This window comes from Bombyx mori, chromosome 22 (assembly GCF_030269925.1).
Source record: "Bombyx mori chromosome 22, ASM3026992v2".
Classification (NCBI taxonomy): Eukaryota; Metazoa; Arthropoda; class Insecta; order Lepidoptera; family Bombycidae; genus Bombyx; species Bombyx mori.
In genome coordinates, this window is record NC_085128.1 from 10,145,031 (window position 1) to 10,163,515 (window position 18,485).

An 18,485-nucleotide genomic window follows, 5' to 3' on the forward strand; every position below is an offset into this window, starting at 1 on the left:
GTTGGAACAAAACACATAATAATATTTAAAAAAAAGTTAAAATCGGTTCAATACCTAGGTGTTCATCGCGGACAAATAACGTGACACGTAATTTATTAAGATAATATATATTAAAACTCAGCATAAATGCACGCTCAACAGCCCAAGACGTCAGCTGTTCCGACTACGAAAATTGTAAACTATTCGATAGAAATAATAATATAATGGTTATAAAAATACGAAATGAAGCCGTCATACTGGTATTAATCATGGGTGCGACTAGCAGTAATCAAAAATAATCTCTTAATCTCTCTCTAATCTCTTTGACTTATAATCAAGTAACTAAACGACTGAAATAAAATAATAAATAAATAAATAAATAATAAATAAATAAATATTTACTAACAGTCACGCCACGTTAACTGGTCCCGTGATAAGTTCGTAAAGAACTTGTGTTACAGGTAGGTACCAGATAACGGAAATAAATATAAGATTTTTTTTATACACATACACATATTTAATATACATCCATAACCCTGGAAAATACATTTATATTTATCGTACAAATATCTTCCCTTGGCGGGATTCGAACCCGCGACCCCCTTGTGTAGTAACCATGTCACTTACCACTAAACCAGACGGCCGTTAAAAAATACATTATTAATTAAACAAAAGCCCAGACTACATTTAACATAACAGCTAAAAGATTAAAAAGAAGCTTAACGATGTCGCCCTACTACTTTAATATTAATTCAATTTGAATGTTTGTAAAGGTATTGCAAGCAAAGAAATAATACGTATTTGCGTGTCATTTAAACGTCTCCATTATTTATTTAATAGTTTTGGTAGGCAGCGGCTTGGCTCTGCTCCTGGCATTGCCGAAGTCCATGGGCGACGGTAACCACTTACCATCAGGTGGGCCGTACGTTCGTCTGCCTACGAAGGCAATAAAAAAAAATGTTACACAATAATTCGAGAAATTTTTTGGGACTGTTTCTTTGTTACAGAAGGATACAGTACATAAGTCATAATAATAATACGATACAAAAGCGAATTCGCAACAAATACCGCAACCAATACCAAGACGCATTAATATTCAGGGATTTTTTTAAATTTGGTGGTAGGGTTTTGTGTAGAAGCCCGCCCGGGTTGGTACCACCGTTCTGTCTATTTCTGCCGCAAAACAGTAATACTGTGTTCCGGTCTGAAGGACAGGATAGCCGGTGTAACATACATAAGGCTGCCCATCCAGGCCAGGGTAGGCAGCGCATCTGAGTCACTGATGTAGTTTGGATGTCTATGGGCGACGGTTATCATTTCCCATCAGAAGCTCGTCTGCTTATCGAAAGCAATAAAAATAAATAAATTGGGTAATATGAGTAGCTTCCAAAAATGTGCGTATTGGCGATGCGATAGCATTTATATAGATAATTAGATACTGGTGGTAGGACCTCTTGTGAGTCCGCACGGGTAGGTGCCACCTCCCTGCCCATTTCTGCCGTGAAGCAGTAATGCGTTTCGGTTTGAAGGGTGGGGCAGCCGTACTATACTTGAGACCTTAGAACTTATATCTCAAGGTGGGTGGCGCATTTACGTAGTAGATGTCTCCAGTAACCACTTGACACCAGGTGGGCTGTGAGCTCGTCTAATATATCTATCTATCTAATCTAAGCAATAAATAAAAAGTTAGATACACCTTCGTTCTGTTGCATTCGTTTGGTAAAAAAGACACATGCGTTTTATATCAAAACATCAACATCGGGCTAGCAGGATATAACAAGTTTACCTAGTTTTAAAGCATAAATTCATTTTCTTCATAATGAAATAGCTGCAACCTCCGGCTTACCAGGGGATTATTCGATTAAAGCAATAAAGTTTGGGGCTGTGGTGTCAGATCGATGCGACTCTACGTAAACGTGTGAAAGCATGGCCTCGTGCGGTATTCCGAGAGCGGGTAATAAAACGCCTTGGTTTTTTTTTTGTCTGTATGAAAATTCCGTTATTCTTCCTTTTGTTTTGATCATTGAATTTTTTCGAGTTTTTTTTTATGGCCTTTGTAGGCAGACGAGCATACAGCCCACCTGATGGTGAGTGGTTACCGTCGCCCATGGATTTTAGCAATGCCAGGGGCAGAGCCAAGGCACTGCCTACCGTAGCCAAGCCGCTGCTTACCGTAGCCAAGCCGCTGCCTACCGTAGTCAAGCCGCTGCCTACCGTAGTCAAGCCGCTGCCTACCGTTCGAGTGTTTATTTTTCAACAAATGTTTATGTAGTCTTTTATAAACCATTTAATGGTTTTATAAACCATTTTAAATCGATATGTAAGTTAAGCATACATTAACTATAAGTATTTTATTTTATTTAAGTATTCAATACCTTAATTAGAAAAAAAGGTTGGTCAGGAGGAAATCGCCGGACTTCCGCCCTTTTCTGGGGATACTGGGCAGGGTATGTCAGAGTCGAACTGACTAAAACCTCCTGTCGCTCAACAACCAACGTCCAATCCTCGCATGAGACAGAATTCATGACAAGGCAAAGGTGGGAAAGTGAAGCGCTTAGTGCACATCTCTCCCATCACCCTCCCCCTCGGGACGCCGGACTGGCGGTCGTCGGCGCCACGACCACCAGCCCTCTCGGTCGGCAGACTGTCCGAAGCCCGCCTAGATGGCGCCGGTAGAATGGTCTATCCTACGGAATACCCCGCTGGGCCAGAACCAGCGTGGGTCGAGGATAGCCGGCCTTCCATCACCCGGATGCTCTTGCGTAAAACGCGTGCAGAGCAGCTGGCACGTAGAAAAAAAAAAAAAAAAAAAAAAAGAAAAAAAAAAAAAAAAAAAAAGGCTAGTAAAATATCAGACGGTTGTAGCCAATTCACTTTAAAAAACAATAGTTTATAATTGTTAATTAATTGATTTTGTTGTGTAATTTAATAAAAAAATAAATTAAAGCACTTTAGATTAGGAGAGGCGCGAGAAAACAGAAAGAGAACTTTAAAAAAAAGCGTATTTGTAATTCATAATTTTGCAACATCAAGTAAAAGGAAGCGTCAATTGAGCGAAAAAATATATATCAAAAGAGCACCCGAGAAGATTTCACTGAATGTGTACTGAAATTCGTTGAGACGTTGAGGCTCAGCTTTCGGTCAGCCGATTGCGGTTGATCCTTTACACTTAGACAGCACCCTATTACTTTCGGTTGAGTTTCTTTACTCCTAGTATTTGCTTTCATCGAATTTGTTGTCTTGTGCCTTCGAATATATAGAGGCGAACATTTATATTTTGTTTATCTTGTATTTAGGATTTTGTATCAAGAAAAACACGACTAAGAGAAAGCATTTTCATTCAAAGCGTTCGTTTGAAATTGTAAAACGGGTATGTAGTTTAGTATTTCGTTGTGATTTACATATGATTATCGTTTCAAGTCTACGTTCTTTGTTATAGGTATTAGTTGACGAATTGGTCTACGGCTGTAAAAGTATGAATAATGAAACAAAAACACATCAGCTTGCGTGACTTGTCTAAATAATTTCGCTTTTTGTATGTACATTGAAAACAGTCTTGTAAAACGGCTTAGCGAGCAATTACAAAACGATGCTCTTCTATATTTGAATTTGTGTACGAGAAACGCGCAGAAATTTTAGGCCTATTCATTTGTTTATTTTCGCAATGTACGCTAACGCTTTGTAAATGCGGAAAATTCTCGAACTTTCCATCTTCTGTTTTAGGTCGTCATACTTTATTTCCCGTGAGTATTTGGGGTTGATTTTGTAAAAAGACTTCCTAGCCCCGTTTGCTTTGTTGGAGAGCCAGGAGGTGGGAGCAAGTATCTTGGGGATTTGTCCGCCAGCGACACCAATAGACTGAATCGCTTTGGGCATTAATTATAATTAATTAAAAATTAATTGCAAATAGCTTTTCGAATCTACATTTTATTTGACTTTGGCGTACACAAATTGAATTTAACGTTTGTAGAGTTGATTGTTGTAAACAAGACTAAATCTGCAAAATTATATTAAAAGCCTCATGATCTTAGATCGTTGAGAGTGTTTCTTTTATTGTTTTTTAAAGGAAATTGAAAAACAAGACAATTTTTACAAACGTATTTATTTATTGTTTCAGATTGACTGAGCGCGGAATTCTGAATTTTTGCTCCAAAGAAGATTATTATTACTTCAGACGACTATTAAAAATACATTAGCTGTACATAACATAAAATTGGTGGTGTGGAGTGTAGTCGGTGATTAATTTCAAAGTGATGTCCGCGTGTGTAGTGGAAGAAGGTAGGGAGGAGGGAGGCGGCGCGTGCGCTGTCGACATGTCTAATGACAGTGGCGATGACATGCCGCAGCCGCCGCGCAGGGAGGTCCTGCTGAGCGCCCGAGGCCGCAGAGCCTGTTCGGAACAAGGCCCGCATCCATCTCTAGGCTACTTGCGTAAGTACTGGATTTCACGTCCCACTTTATAACTAACTACGTTACAATTTTCGAGTAAAGTATACGAGAGCCCGTGCTTAAAATTAAATTGTAATGTGAATCTTCCAAATTAAAAAAAAATATGTTTAGTTGATGTCGTCGTGGCCTATGAAGTCGTCATGGCCTAAAGAATAAGGCGTCAGATGCATTCGTGTTGAGCGATGCACCGGTTTTCGAATCTCAGGCGGGTACCAATTTTTCTAATGAAATACGTACTCTACAAATGTTCACGATTGACTTCCACGGTGAAGGAATAACATCGTGTAATAAAAATCAAAACCGCAAAATTATAATTTTCGTAATTACTGATAGTAGGACCTCTTGTGAGTCCGCACGGGTAGGTACAACCACCCTGCCTACTTCTGCCGTGAAGCAGTAATGCGTTTCGGTTTAAAGGGTGGGGCAGCCGTTGTAACTATACTTGAGACCTTAGAACTTATATCTCAAGGTGGGTGGCGCATTTACTTTGTAGATGTCTATGGGCTCCAGTAACAATTTAACGCCAGGTGGGCTGTGAGCTCGTCCACCCAGCTAAGTAATAAAAAAATAGTCGGATGAACGACCTCATAGCCCAACTGCTGTAAAGTGGATTCCGGAGCCCATATATATCACAGAGTGAATGCCAACACCTTTAAGACTTAACCTTACCTTGAGACCTTGAAAGAATTCGACAACAACATATAAATGTATATATACCTATATAATTAGAAAATCACATTTAAAATAGAACTAAAAGAAAAAGCTAAGTCAATCGTAGCTGTAACAGTTCTTTTGAAAAATCAATATTCTCTAATCAAAAAGTAATTATCAAGTATACAACAATAAATTTAATAGATTAAAATTGTTTTATGGGTCGGTCCAAAGTTTGATCTAACTTAGTTGACAAAAATACTTTTGCCCACAGTAACTTTTACCAAGTGAAATGTTTTAGTTAGTTAGTTTTAACCGTATCCGACAATATAAAACGTCACAAGAAGCGGTAGAAACTATGGCATATAGCAGACTATCGCAACAAACATAGTAGACTACTTTAATTAAAGTTTGTGAACTATCTCCGTGACTGGAAGAAATCATTTAAACAATACGGGCAACTTGTTCGTTGCTTAGTTCTGTTTATAGTCTAGAACTTTCGATACGACTACGTATTTTTATCTGAACTTACTTGCCAAGTAAACAAAATTCCCCTGGCATTGCTGAAGTCCATGGGCGACGGTAACCACTCACCATCAGGTGGTCCGTATGCTCGTTTGCCTACAAGGGCAACAAAAAAAAGTTCGGCGGTCAGAAGCGCCATGTACAGAAACCGATGGAAACACATCACCTGATCCAAATATGGGCCTATCAATGAAAATCACGATCCTATAATAATAAAGTAGTCAAGATTCGTTATGAGAAAATATTTCAATCTGATCTAACAAAGCTTTTTATACAAAACGAGAGCAGGCCAATAGAAAAGTAAACATATAAAGTTATAGAACGGTGTAAGGAAGTTTCATGACAACCTATTGTCTCTTCAGTATATTGAAAGTGATAGAGATACAATATTAATAAATGGTTGATAAAACGAGATCACTAAATCTATACTAATACTAGATTTTTTTTTTTTTATTGCTTAGATGGTTGGACGAGCTCACAGCCCACCTGGTGTTAAGTGGTTACTGGAGCCCATAGACATCTACAACGTAAATGCGCCACCCACCTTGAGATATAAGTTCTAAGGTCTCAGTATAGTTACAACGGCTACCCCACCCTTCAAACCGAAACGCATTACTGCTTCACGGCAGAAATAGGCAGGGTGGTTGTACCTACCCGTGCGGACTTACAAGAGGTCCTACCACCAGTAATCACGCAAACTATAATTTTGCGGGTTTGATTTTTATTACACGATGCTATTCCTTCACCGTGGAAGTCAAGCGTGAACATTTGTTGAGTACGTATTTCATTAGAAAAATTGGTACCCGCCCGCGGGATTCGAACACCGGTGCATCGCAACAACGAATGCACCGGACGTATTATCCTTAAGGCCACGACGACTTCAAGCCGACCCGGCAAACGTTGTCTTGCCATATATAAGATTTCTAGAGAATTTCTTAGTGTAGAAAAAAAATTACTAACCTATTGGAAGTGTATAAGGATGTGGAATATGAGTGAAAAAGGTCTGGAGCGCTGTGAACGATGAGGGAATGTTGTTTAAAAATAACAAAATATCAAACATAAAAAAAAAAAAATTTTTTTTTTTTTTGTGTGAACACCCCTTATCACTTAAAGGTTAGAAAAATAGATAGTAGCCGATTTTCAGGCTTACTGAATATGCATAAAAAAATTCATGAGAATGGGTCAAGCGGTTTCGGAGGAGTATGGGAACGAACATTGTGACACGAGAATTTTATATATTAGATTATAAGGCGGAAGAGTTTGTTTGTTTGAACGCACTAATCTCAGGAACTACTGATCCGATTTGAAAAAATCTTTCAGTGTTAGATAGCCCATTTATTGAGGAAGGCTATAGCTTATATAACATTACGGTGAGACCAATACAAGTGGCGCACCAATAAATAATGTTTTAAAATAGGGGTTTGAATAGCTCCTTATCATTCTATAATTCATAAATATTTTCACTTTCTACGTAAATGAAGTGGGGGGTAAAATTTAGCGTTATGCCAAAGTAACTATTCCACGCGGACGGAGTCGCGGGCAAAAGCTAGTTATGAATAAGCTCAACGACAACCCAAATCGATTAAATTATCGAACAAATTTCGCTATATACATACAAGATTATCGTCCGTGGTTCATGTCTCATTTCGGCCTGAAAATCGAATAAGATGTTCAGCTTTTTGATTTATACATGAACTTTTCGAGTGAACGTAGGTTCATTTGCATGTAAAGAGGCTATGAAAGGCTTGCGCCGTGATCGATACATTGTAACGGGTCGAGTTGATTGTCATCGCCGCTTACCGCAGTTCCACGTCAACGGTTTTACATCGTTTAACTCAAAATACCTTTCGGCGCAAAGTAATTAATTTTGTATCTAAAATCAATCACTTTAAAGCAAAGCAGATATTTCGATGCTCAAAATATAATGTGTTTTCAATATACCCTTTATTTTAAGCAAGCATGTTCGCGTTCGAGAAAACCATTCGAAGTTTATAATATGTTGAGTGTGAAATAAATTCAATAGCATTGTCTGCTTGGATTTAACGCAACGCAATTATAGTACATTAGTTTCAAAGTATTAATTTTTTTTCGTTGCCCGTATAGGCCGACTAGCATACGGCCCACCTGATAGTGAGTGGCTATCGTCGCTTATGGACGTCAGCAATGCCAGATTGCTCTACAAGCTTCCTTTGAAGAGGGACATGTTATAGCACTCGAGAAACATCGTGGAGGGGAGCACACTCCAAAGCCGAATAGTACGTGGCAAAAAAGACCTCAGGAAACGCATTGTGAATGAACGCCGTGGCTCCACATAGTATATAAATAGTTCATGAACTCTACTTCGGTGGCGGGCGGTGCGATGGTAAAAACGAGATAATGGCATCATCTCAAACAATTCCTCGGAGCACTCCCCATGGAACATACGGTACAAAAAACAGAGGGAACCGAAGTCTCTCCGCAGACCCAGAGGCTCCAAACGATTCATGAGAATGATATCAATAATCCAAACGTCACTCTTCTGTATGGAGTCAAACGGAGGTAGCTGGTATTTGGGAGTCCCGGCCCAGAGGTAGGAGCAGTATCCCAGGCGAGGCCGGACCTGTGCTTTTAAAGCAAAAGTCTTGGTCCAGGTGTGAAGTTTCGCATCGCTCCGTTGAGGACTGCCAGCATTTTTGACGCCAACTTCGCTTTGCCTTCTAAATTAGTTTGTGAATTTCAAATTCACAATATTGATGTTCATTCTTAGGAGTAGTCGGTAAGTCGTCTTCCTGGCGATTGAAATGAAGGAATTAAATCAATGTAGGGTGATAAAATATCGCAGACGGGTACCTATAATATATTTCAATGTATATAGGTACTTAGCACCTGCTATTCACGGGCGTTTTACACGATGAAGGAATAGCCTCGAGATAGCATATATTCAATAAAAAATGTTAAGTGCGCTGTATGTGTAAATTGAAGAAATGTAATAAAAATATGTAGAAAAGAAGCCAGTATGTTTATTACTGGTGGTAGGACCTCTTGTGAGTCCGCGCAGGTAGGTAACACCATCCTGTATATTTCTGCCGTGAAGGAGTAATGCGTTTCGGCTTAAAGGGTGGGGCAGCCGTTGTAACTATGCTGAGAACTTAGAACTCATATCTCAAAGTGGGTGGCAGCATTTACGTTGTAGATGTCCATAAGCTCTGGTAGTCACTTAACACCAGACGGTCTGTGAGCTAGTCCACCCATCTAAGCAATATAAAAAAGGCCAAATATATTAACCTTGAAACAAAGGTCTTAATAATCTCAATGCATATGCCATCGCATACAGGGACGTCTTAAACTAGGATGGGGCCCTTGGGCACACAAGAATTTGAGGCCCTTTTGGAAAGTAAAAAAAGCGAATTATAATAACATTTTTTTACTGAGTATGACCATTTATTATAGGTAATCATATATAGTATGATATAATATGTCATTAATGATATTAATGTTTTTTGGTTACGATTTCGATAACGGTTTCTTTCGGCATTTCTGTTGAGCAAAATCTTCTATTATAGGCATAGTATATCCCTTGTAAATACCTTCTGATTACTGATTTCTGAAAAAAGTAATGTGCCCGACAAAAATGTTTTGAGAATAAACGTGTGAGAGAAATTGTCGGTCTTTCGCCCTGAGAATGGGGGCCCTGGGCACGGCCCCGTGTGCCCTTATGTTAAAGACGGTATTGATCGCATATACTCGTCCCGTATACGAGTTCACACTTCGCCAGAAAAAATAACTAACAGCTTTTAAATTTTCAGAGTACGGGACTTCACACCTTTGGGGCGCCAATAACAGCCGCCGTGGGTGGAGTCGGAAACGGACATCGGCCCCGCAGATGAGTAACGTGCATGGTTCAATGCCACGTGTTGCTCTCGTGTTACGGTCACGGCGTAGCTGGCCTGTCGCTCCGCAGTCTTGCCGCAGGTAATACCACTATTCATAGATACAATATAGAAGAATTTTCTCGTTTTTGACTCGGAAGAAACTCATTGGAAGCAATCCCTCTCTAGGACTGATCGGTTTGTAATATAAACGTAACTGATAGATGTAACTTTGTAGATGCCTATGGGCTCCGGTAACCACTTAACACCAGGTTGGCTGTAAGCTCGTCCATCAAGCTATGCAATAAAAAAAATTATAAAAACTGAAGCTTCCGTAAGCAATGTGGAACAAATGATATATTTTGGAACTTATTATAAGACATCTCTCACTGCATCTCACGAAAATATGACTTACTGTTGTAGGGCGTCATATAAGAGCAACTGGCTGGCTGGTAACAAGGCCCCTGGATGGCCTTTTTTTCCGGGCCGGGTTGTAACCTCTTCCGAGGTCCCCGTGCCTAGGGGGCCCGCGGGGTATGTGGGGACTGGTCCGCAACTGCGAGACCGCGGGCCCAAGGATGTTTTCAGGGCCCTACCCACTAAACGACTCCCCTGCGCTCTTCGCCCAAGCATCCGATCCCCTCCGAGGTCAGAGCCCGGATGAGGTAAGGGGGTTCCCGCAGTTAACACTACAACCATACGGTGCAGCTCGCCCAGACGGTGCCGCTGATGTCCCGGAATACCCCGCTGGACCAGAACCAGCCTGCCGGGTCGGGACACGATACACCGCCAACCGGTTGCTCTTTTGTATCTCCTAGACAGCGCGCTAGAGTCCTGGTAGCTTAAATAGTAGATTAAATACATAATACCTCTTACAAAATACCTCAAACAAAAATATATCATTTTAAATTTACTTTACAATAAATATATTGTCGAGCGTGAGGGCTGGAGAGTGTAAAACCTCCTCACGATACGCGTCATATCATGCGTCATATAGGTGCTTTCTGCACTAGGGCTCTAACCGAGTAACAAAAGCTTCTTATGGTGTTAGTTGAACTTTTTTGCTATCAAACCGTCCACCGAGACAACGGATTGGGATAATGAGAGTTGAATCAACATACCACATGGCGTATTTACCAAGGTTTGTGGGCTTAGTCTAAATATTTTATTAATTGTTCCTTTTCAGCCTTCATGAGGTTCTGGTTATGAAGAATTGTGATATAAACCAACGCGCAGACCTATTATCACAATATCAGGCTAGTTAGCGACAATAACCTGTGCGTGATAATATATCGATCCCAATAGATCGTAACATGACCATTGTTATAAAAACCATTTTCATTATTTTAATAATAAATAATGTAATTTAGGAAGTTTAAAATAATTATGTAATACTATAGACAAGGTAAACAAATTATTATTTGTAATTTCATAAACTACATTCGCAATTTTGCCACTTTATTTATAAAGTTCTGTTTCCAGCTTCACGCGTGCATGTTCAGTAGTTCGTTGACATACATGGACCAACCGCGAGAGACTGATATAGGACAAAGCAACCACTTAACCTCTCTTCAAAGCCAAGATGGTTGGTTCTTCGTGGCAGAGCGCCAAGAACGAACACCCGTCCCTTTCGCGAATCCTGTCAGCTTATAAAGAATATAAACACCTTTGGGTTTTTATGTGTATGATTATTAAATTATGCAATAACAGTTGTAGCTTACCGCTTCTGACTCTTCAAACAGCATTGGCATTGTTAGCATTTGAACATTGGCATTATTAACATTATTGTCAATGTAACTGTGTTGAATATTATATTATGAACATAATATCTATATAAATATAAATGAATTGCTGTTCGCTAGTCTCGCTAAAACTCGAGAACGGCTGGACCGATTTGACTAATTTTGGTCTTGAATTACTTCTGGAAGTCCAGAGAAGGTTTAAAAGGTAGATAAATATGAAAATGCTCGGAATTAAATAAAAATAACTATTTTGTTTTTTCTTTGATGTGACCCCGTCGGACGGATTCCTTTTGTTTGTTTTAAGTTTATTTTATACAAAACTTTAGGTCTTTTATTTATCGATTGAGGTACTACGAAGTCTGCCGAGTCGGCTAGTTATACATAAAAGGTATTTTTCAAAGTAGTGATTTTATTTTCCTAATTTTTTCACTTGTGTATGTACTCTTAAGTAAAGTGGAACGAGTGTTCGTTCATATTATTAGAATGAAGGCGCAGAAGCTCCGAAAGTAATTCTATTTTACATCACCTTTACTGAGCAGAGAAGCGTCGCTTGATGAATCCACCGGCTTAAATTTAGTGACGTGTTTTTCTAATTTGTTTTCCCGGCGAGACGGGTAGGTTATTTGCTTATAAGTTCAGTATTATTTTGAACTATTACGTTGATTAAATCATTATTAGTGATTTGTTAAAATTTATACTACTACTGCTGCTACTATTTATTCGTATATTTCAAAAAAATCACGGTTTCGTCCCGCTTTTTTATATCTAGTTATATATGGGCGTGTAAAAAATGCAAGAATAAACCGTATTAGTAGTTTTAATAATGTGTTTGATTCGCAAAATACGATGCTGTTTATTATTTTATTCGGAATAACAGTTAGCACAATATTGAATTTGCGACGGATTAGTACATTTCTTTTTCTTCTTTTTTCCCGCGGTGCACATACTATTTTTTCTCCTACCAGGCCGAAAGTTCGTGGAGTACCGAGCTGGGGTTCAGGGGCGAAGCCCTGTCGGGGGTAGTGGGGTTTTGATAATATCCTGAACAGCACGCCACGCTTTTTTTACAATAAAATCATTTCTTCTTACACTATTTTTAATTCAAATTTATTTTCTGTTTTTTAGTTGGATTTTCTATAAAAGCGTTTAGTTGTTAGTTTTTTAAAACAATTATTTATTTTTCATTTTTTATTTCAATTAAAAAATTTCCAATTTCTTTTTCCATAATTTTTTTTAAATATTGAATTGGCATCGGTACTTAATAAGTATACCAAAATATCGAGTTAATCCGACGTTTTGAAGTGGGTCAAAATCATTTCCAAAAATTCCATTACAAACATACATACGTCTGAAGCTAATAAAAGCGTATTAAAAAGAAAATTATTTTCGAGACATTATAATTTCCACGCTGACATCAATTTAAACTGTGACAGTTCATTGCGGGAGTCCTTTTGTTAGGAACGTCATTTTACCCGAACAATCAGTGTCAGCGCGACATAAAACGGAACAACTGATTAATACAATAATACAGTTTCGCGACATACCGACCTAATTAAAATAACTAATGTACGTTCAATAGACGGAATCCAACCAGAATCGCCCACATCTCAATATATAAATTCGTTTTATGCTTATTGATATATTTTCTCTGTTGACGAAAATAAACGGCTTTTTTATGACTATGCTTAAAGGATTAGAGAACGAACAGAGTGAAAATGGCAATTAACTGTGTTGTTTGCCTATTTATAGGTAGAACGCTGTCTAATGAGTCGTTCGAAGAATTGAAAACAAGAGGTTCAATTGTAACCATTGTTAATTTAATTAGAAAATACATATAAAGCTTGAATTCAGAATGCTTTAATCTCTTAACTTTTTACTCACCTTTAAGTCACCTTTTTGATTTACGGGCTCCAGTAATCGGTAAATATTACGTAAAGCATAAGCTGATCTCATCAGCTAATTTAGACATAAAAACATAGACAAATGCAATCGAAAGAAAATATAATATTTTCTGGATCAGGTAGAAAGCATATTTATTATATGTATATCTGAAACAATTTCTTTAATCAATGCCCACTGAGTTTCTCGCCGGATTTTCTCAGTGGGCTGCGTTTCCGATCCGGTGCTAGATTCTGCGAAGCACTGCTCTTGCTAGGGCCAATGCTGGCAACACTTCCAGCTTGAGCCCCGAGAGCTTACCTACACGCTTTTCATTTTTTTGGTCAGGAGGAAATCGCCGGACTTCCGCCCTCCACTGGGGATGGAGGGCGGGGCATGTCGGAGTTGAACCGACTAAAACCTCCTGTCGCTCAACAACCAGCATCCAAACCTCGCATGAAACAGAACTCATGAAAAGGCAAAGGGGGGAAAGTTAAGCGTTTAGTGCGGAGCACATCTCTCCCATCACCCTCCCCCTCGGGACGCCGGACTGGCGGTCGTCGGCGCCACGACCACCAGTCCTCTCGGTCGGCATACCTACATGCTAGGGTGAAGCTGAAATAGCCTCTCGAGGCTAACAGCATAGGTAGGACGAAAAAATAATTAATCGATTACCTTTTATATTTATTTATTTACGGCCAATAGTTACAAGACCTTATAGCCTAAATAGATTACCTAGTATCGATATGTTGCCTTGTAGGAAATTTGGTCGACTCGTCCCTCTCCCGCGACTTGCCCTCCGACCGCGTCCGACAATCTCGCTTTAGCGATCGACTTCTTTCAGTCGATCAACTTTGAGCGCGTTAACGCTTTGGGCGACGCCATTCGCGCTGCCTCCACTGCACAACACTTTATCGCCGTTGTGCAGGAATACGCCGACGTATACGCGTCATTAAATACGTACGTCCTCCCCTCACTCCGCCGGTAATCAATGGCGTATATAAGTAGAATAAAGCCCCTATCCGTAACGATAGGATTTTTTAACGCTTACGGTCTCGCAAATCAACGTGATCAGGTTTCTGACTTTTTGCGTGACCACCAAATTGATATCTTTTTAGTGCAGGAGACCCTACTTAAGCCCGCGCGCCGTGACCCTAAAATCGCGAACTATAACATGGTCAGGAACGACAGGCTCTCTGCCCGTGGTGGTGGTACCGTCATTTACTATAGAAGAGCCCTGCATTGCGTCCCGCTCGATCCTCCCGCGCTCGCTAATATCGAAGCATCAGTGTGCCGAATCTCACTGACGGGACACGCGCCGATCGTTATCGCGTCCGTTTATCTTCCACCGGATAAGATCGTTCTAAGCAGTGATATCGAGGCGCTGCTCGGTATGGGGAGCTCTGTCATTCTGGCGGGCGACCTAAATTGTAAACACATCAGGTGGAACTCACACACCACAACCCCGAATGGCAGGCGGCTTGACGCGTTAGTCGATGATCTCGCCTTCGATATCGTCGCTCCGCTAACCCCGACTCACTACCCGCTAAATATCGCGCATCGCCCGGATATACTCGACATAGCGTTATTAAAAAACGTAACTCTGCGCTTACACTCGATCGAAGTAGTTTCAGAGTTAGATTCAGACCACCGTCCCGTCGTTATGAAGCTCGGTCGCGCTCCCGATTCCGTTCCCGTCACGAGGACTGTGGTGGATTGGCACACGCTGGGCATCAGCCTGGCTGAATCTGATCCACCATCGCTCCCGTTTAACCCGGACTCTATCCCGTCTCCTCAGGATACCGCTGAAGCCATAGACATCTTAACGTCACACATCACCTCGACATTAGATAGGTCATCGAAACAAGTTGTAGCGGAGGACTTCCTTCACCGCTTCAAATTGTCCGACGATATTAGGGAACTCCTTAGAGCTAAGAACGCCTCGATACGCGCCTACGACAGGTATCCTACCGCGGAAAATCGTATTCGAATGCGTGCCCTACAACGCGACGTAAAGTCTCGCATCGCCGAAGTCCGAGATGCCAGATGGTCTGATTTCTTAGAAGGACTCGCGCCCTCCCAAAGGTCTTACTACCGCTTAGCTCGTACTCTCAAATCGGATACGGTAGTAACTATGCCCCCCCTCGTAGGCCCCTCAGGCCGACTCGCGGCGTTCGATGATGACGAAAAAGCAGAGCTGCTGGCCGATACATTGCAAACCCAGTGCACGCCCAGCACTCAATCCGTGGACCCTGTTCATGTAGAATTAGTAGACAGTGAGGTAGAACGCAGAGCCTCCTTGCCACCCTCTGATGCGTTACCACCCGTCACCCCGATGGAAGTTAAAGACTTGATCAAAGACCTACGTCCTCGCAAGGCTCCCGGTTCCGACGGTATATCCAACCGCGTTATTAAACTTCTACCCGTCCAACTCATCGTGATGTTGGCATCTATTTTCAATGCCGCTATGGCGAACTGTATCTTTCCCGCGGTGTGGAAAGAAGCGGACGTTATCGGCATACATAAACCCGGTAAACCAAAAAATCATCCGACGAGCTACCGCCCGATTAGCCTCCTCATGTCTCTAGGCAAACTGTATGAGCGTCTGCTCTACAAACGCCTCAGAGACTTCGTCTCATCCAAGGGCATTCTTATCGATGAACAATTCGGATTCCGTACAAAGCACTCATGCGTTCAACAGGTGCACCGCCTCACGGAGCACATTCTTGTGGGGCTTAATCGACCAAAACCGTTATACACGGGAGCTCTCTTCTTCGACGTCGCAAAAGCGTTCGACAAAGTCTGGCACAATGGTTTGATTTTCAAACTATTCAACATGGGCGTGCCGGATAGTCTCGTGCTCATCATACGGGACTTCTTGTCGAACCGCTCTTTTCGATATCGAGTCGAGGGAACCCGCTCCTCCCCACGACCTCTCACAGCTGGAGTCCCGCAAGGCTCTGTCCTCTCACCCCTCCTATTTAGCTTATTCGTCAACGATATTCCCCGGTCGCCGCCGACCCATTTAGCTTTATTCGCCGACGACACGACTGTTTACTATTCTAGTAGAAATAAGTCCCTAATCGCGAAGAAGCTTCAGAGCGCAGCCCTAGCCCTAGGACAGTGGTTCCGAAAATGGCGCATAGACATCAACCCAGCGAAAAGTACTGCGGTGCTATTTCAGAGGGGAAGCTCCACACGGATTTCCTCCCGGATTAGGAGGAGGAATCTCACACCCCCGATTACTCTCTTTAGACAACCCATACCCTGGGCCAGGAAGGTCAAGTACCTGGGCGTTACCCTGGATGCATCGATGACATTCCGCCCGCATATAAAATCAGTCCGTGACCGTGCCGCGTTTATTCTCGGTAGACTCTACCCCATGATCTGTAAGCGGAGTAAAATGTCCCTTCGGAACAAGGTGACACTTTACAAAACTTGCATAAGGCCCGTCATGACTTACGCGAGTGTGGTGTTCGCTCACGCGGCCCGCACACACATAGACACCCTCCAATCCCTACAATCCCGCTTTTGCAGGTTAGCTGTCGGGGCTCCGTGGTTCGTGAGGAACGTTGACCTACACGACGACCTGGGCCTCGAATCAATTCGGAAATACATGAAGTCAGCGTCGGAACGATACTTCGATAAGGCTATGCGTCATGATAATCGCCTTATCGTTGCCGCCGCTGACTACTCCCCGAATCCTGATCATGCAGGAGCCAGTCACCGTCGACGCCCTAGACACGTCCTTACGGATCCATCAGATCCAATAACCTTTGCATTAGATGCCTTCAGCTCTAATACTAGGGGCAGGCTTAGGGACCCCGGTAACCGTACTCGTCGAACTCGACAAAGAGGTCGACGTGCAACCTAACCCATGCATCAGCCCGCTGAGTTTCTCGCCGGATCTTCTCAGCGGGTCGCGATTCCGATCCGGTAGTAGATTCATTCGCGAAACAATTGCTCTTGAGTTGTTAGGTCTCCTTCGGAGGCGCTCGGGCAGTTGTTAGCAAATCCCACCCCTCCTGGCTGAGCCTTTGCTCGCCCACCTGTCCTGGTGAAACTGGAAAGGCCTTCGGGCCACCAGTAAACTTTCAATCATAAAAAAAAAAAAAAAAAAAAAAAAAAAAAAAAAAAAAAAAAAAAAAAAAAAAAAAAAAAAAAAAAAAAAAAAAAAGGAAATTTGGTAACTACCAAATGGGAATTGATTTAAACTTGTACGATGGTTTGAGCATTAAAACATAACCCTGTTGAAGGTTATTCCTTTTAATTTTTAGCTTACTAGCTTAAAGTCTACTCACTTATTTTGAATAAACCATAAAAACTAAGTCCGTAATATTCCAGATAACCCAGAGCTTGACTAAATGAAAAAATTCGGAAACATATTAAAATCCTTTCTTGGAGAGATGCATGGGACTTATAAAACCAAATTACTCATTCCAGTATTGGATACAAACTTTTGCATGAACATTTTACCAACGAGGAAATGTTAGATAAACAAACAATTATATTACATACTTTATCCCCTAAAAATTTATCTAAAAGAAAAAAAAAACACTGTCCTTTAACAATATCTACTGATGTGATGTCGAAAAAAAGAAGAGTAAAATAGATGTTCTTTACACATCAAGGCTTTGTAGGTTTAAAATAATATTGAAAAGATGTATCAAACAAAGGTTTATTTTGCCTAAGTAAATACTAGATCGCTTGGGTACTCGTTATTTATTCAAATAAATTGTAAGTTCTTCTGTATATTGGGATTTCCTTTTCAAGTTTTAATGTATAAAATGTTTTTGAATGTAGATAATACCTTTTTTAAATGGGAAAATGATCAATTTCATCGCCTCACATGATAATGTGGGTGCCAGATATCACAACTTAAGTTGAAGTATCAACCGCATTATTGACGCGAAAAACACAAGTCGTACCTCTGATTGTTAGCTAGCTCACAGGACGGTCCGACTATCGGTGGCGCAGCGAGCTTCGTGCTCTGGGCGTGGTGCGTCCCTCCAAAAGTGAGCTGCGGGCGCGGAAGGCCCATTCTCGGCGGTCCGTGCTCGAATCGTGGTCGAGGTGGTTGGCCAACCCCACGTGGGGTCTACGGACTGTCGAGGCGGTTTACCCAGTCTTTAATGACTGGGTGAATCGTGGCCGAGGACGCCTCACCTTCCGTCTGGTGCAGGTGCTGACTGGGCACGGATGCTTCGGAAAATATCTGCACCGGATAGGAGCTGAGCCGACGACGAGGTGCCACCATTGTGGACACGACCTGGACACGGCGGAGCATACGCTCGCTGTCTGCCCCGCGTGGGAGGTGCAGCGCCGTGTCCTGGTCGCAAAGATAGGACCGGACTTGTCGCTGCCTGGCGTCGTGGCGTCGATGCTTGGCGGTGACGAGTCCTGGAAGGCTATG

At 41.6% G+C, this 18,485-nt stretch overlaps 1 protein-coding gene across 2 annotated transcripts in view; it reads left to right on the plus strand.

Moving 5' to 3' along the window:
* Positions 1 to 18,485, plus strand: part of LOC101742254 (cAMP-specific 3',5'-cyclic phosphodiesterase) — a 632,766-nt gene that overhangs the window by 71,373 nt on the left and 542,908 nt on the right. For both annotated transcript variants that reach the window (XM_021348173.3, XM_038019023.2), the window contains exons 2-3: positions 4,097 to 4,410; positions 9,390 to 9,555. In XM_021348173.3, coding sequence (XP_021203848.2) covers positions 4,233 to 4,410; positions 9,390 to 9,555 — 344 coding nt within the window. In that variant the 5' untranslated portion in view covers positions 4,097 to 4,232. The remainder of the gene's footprint in view (positions 1 to 4,096; positions 4,411 to 9,389; positions 9,556 to 18,485) is intronic.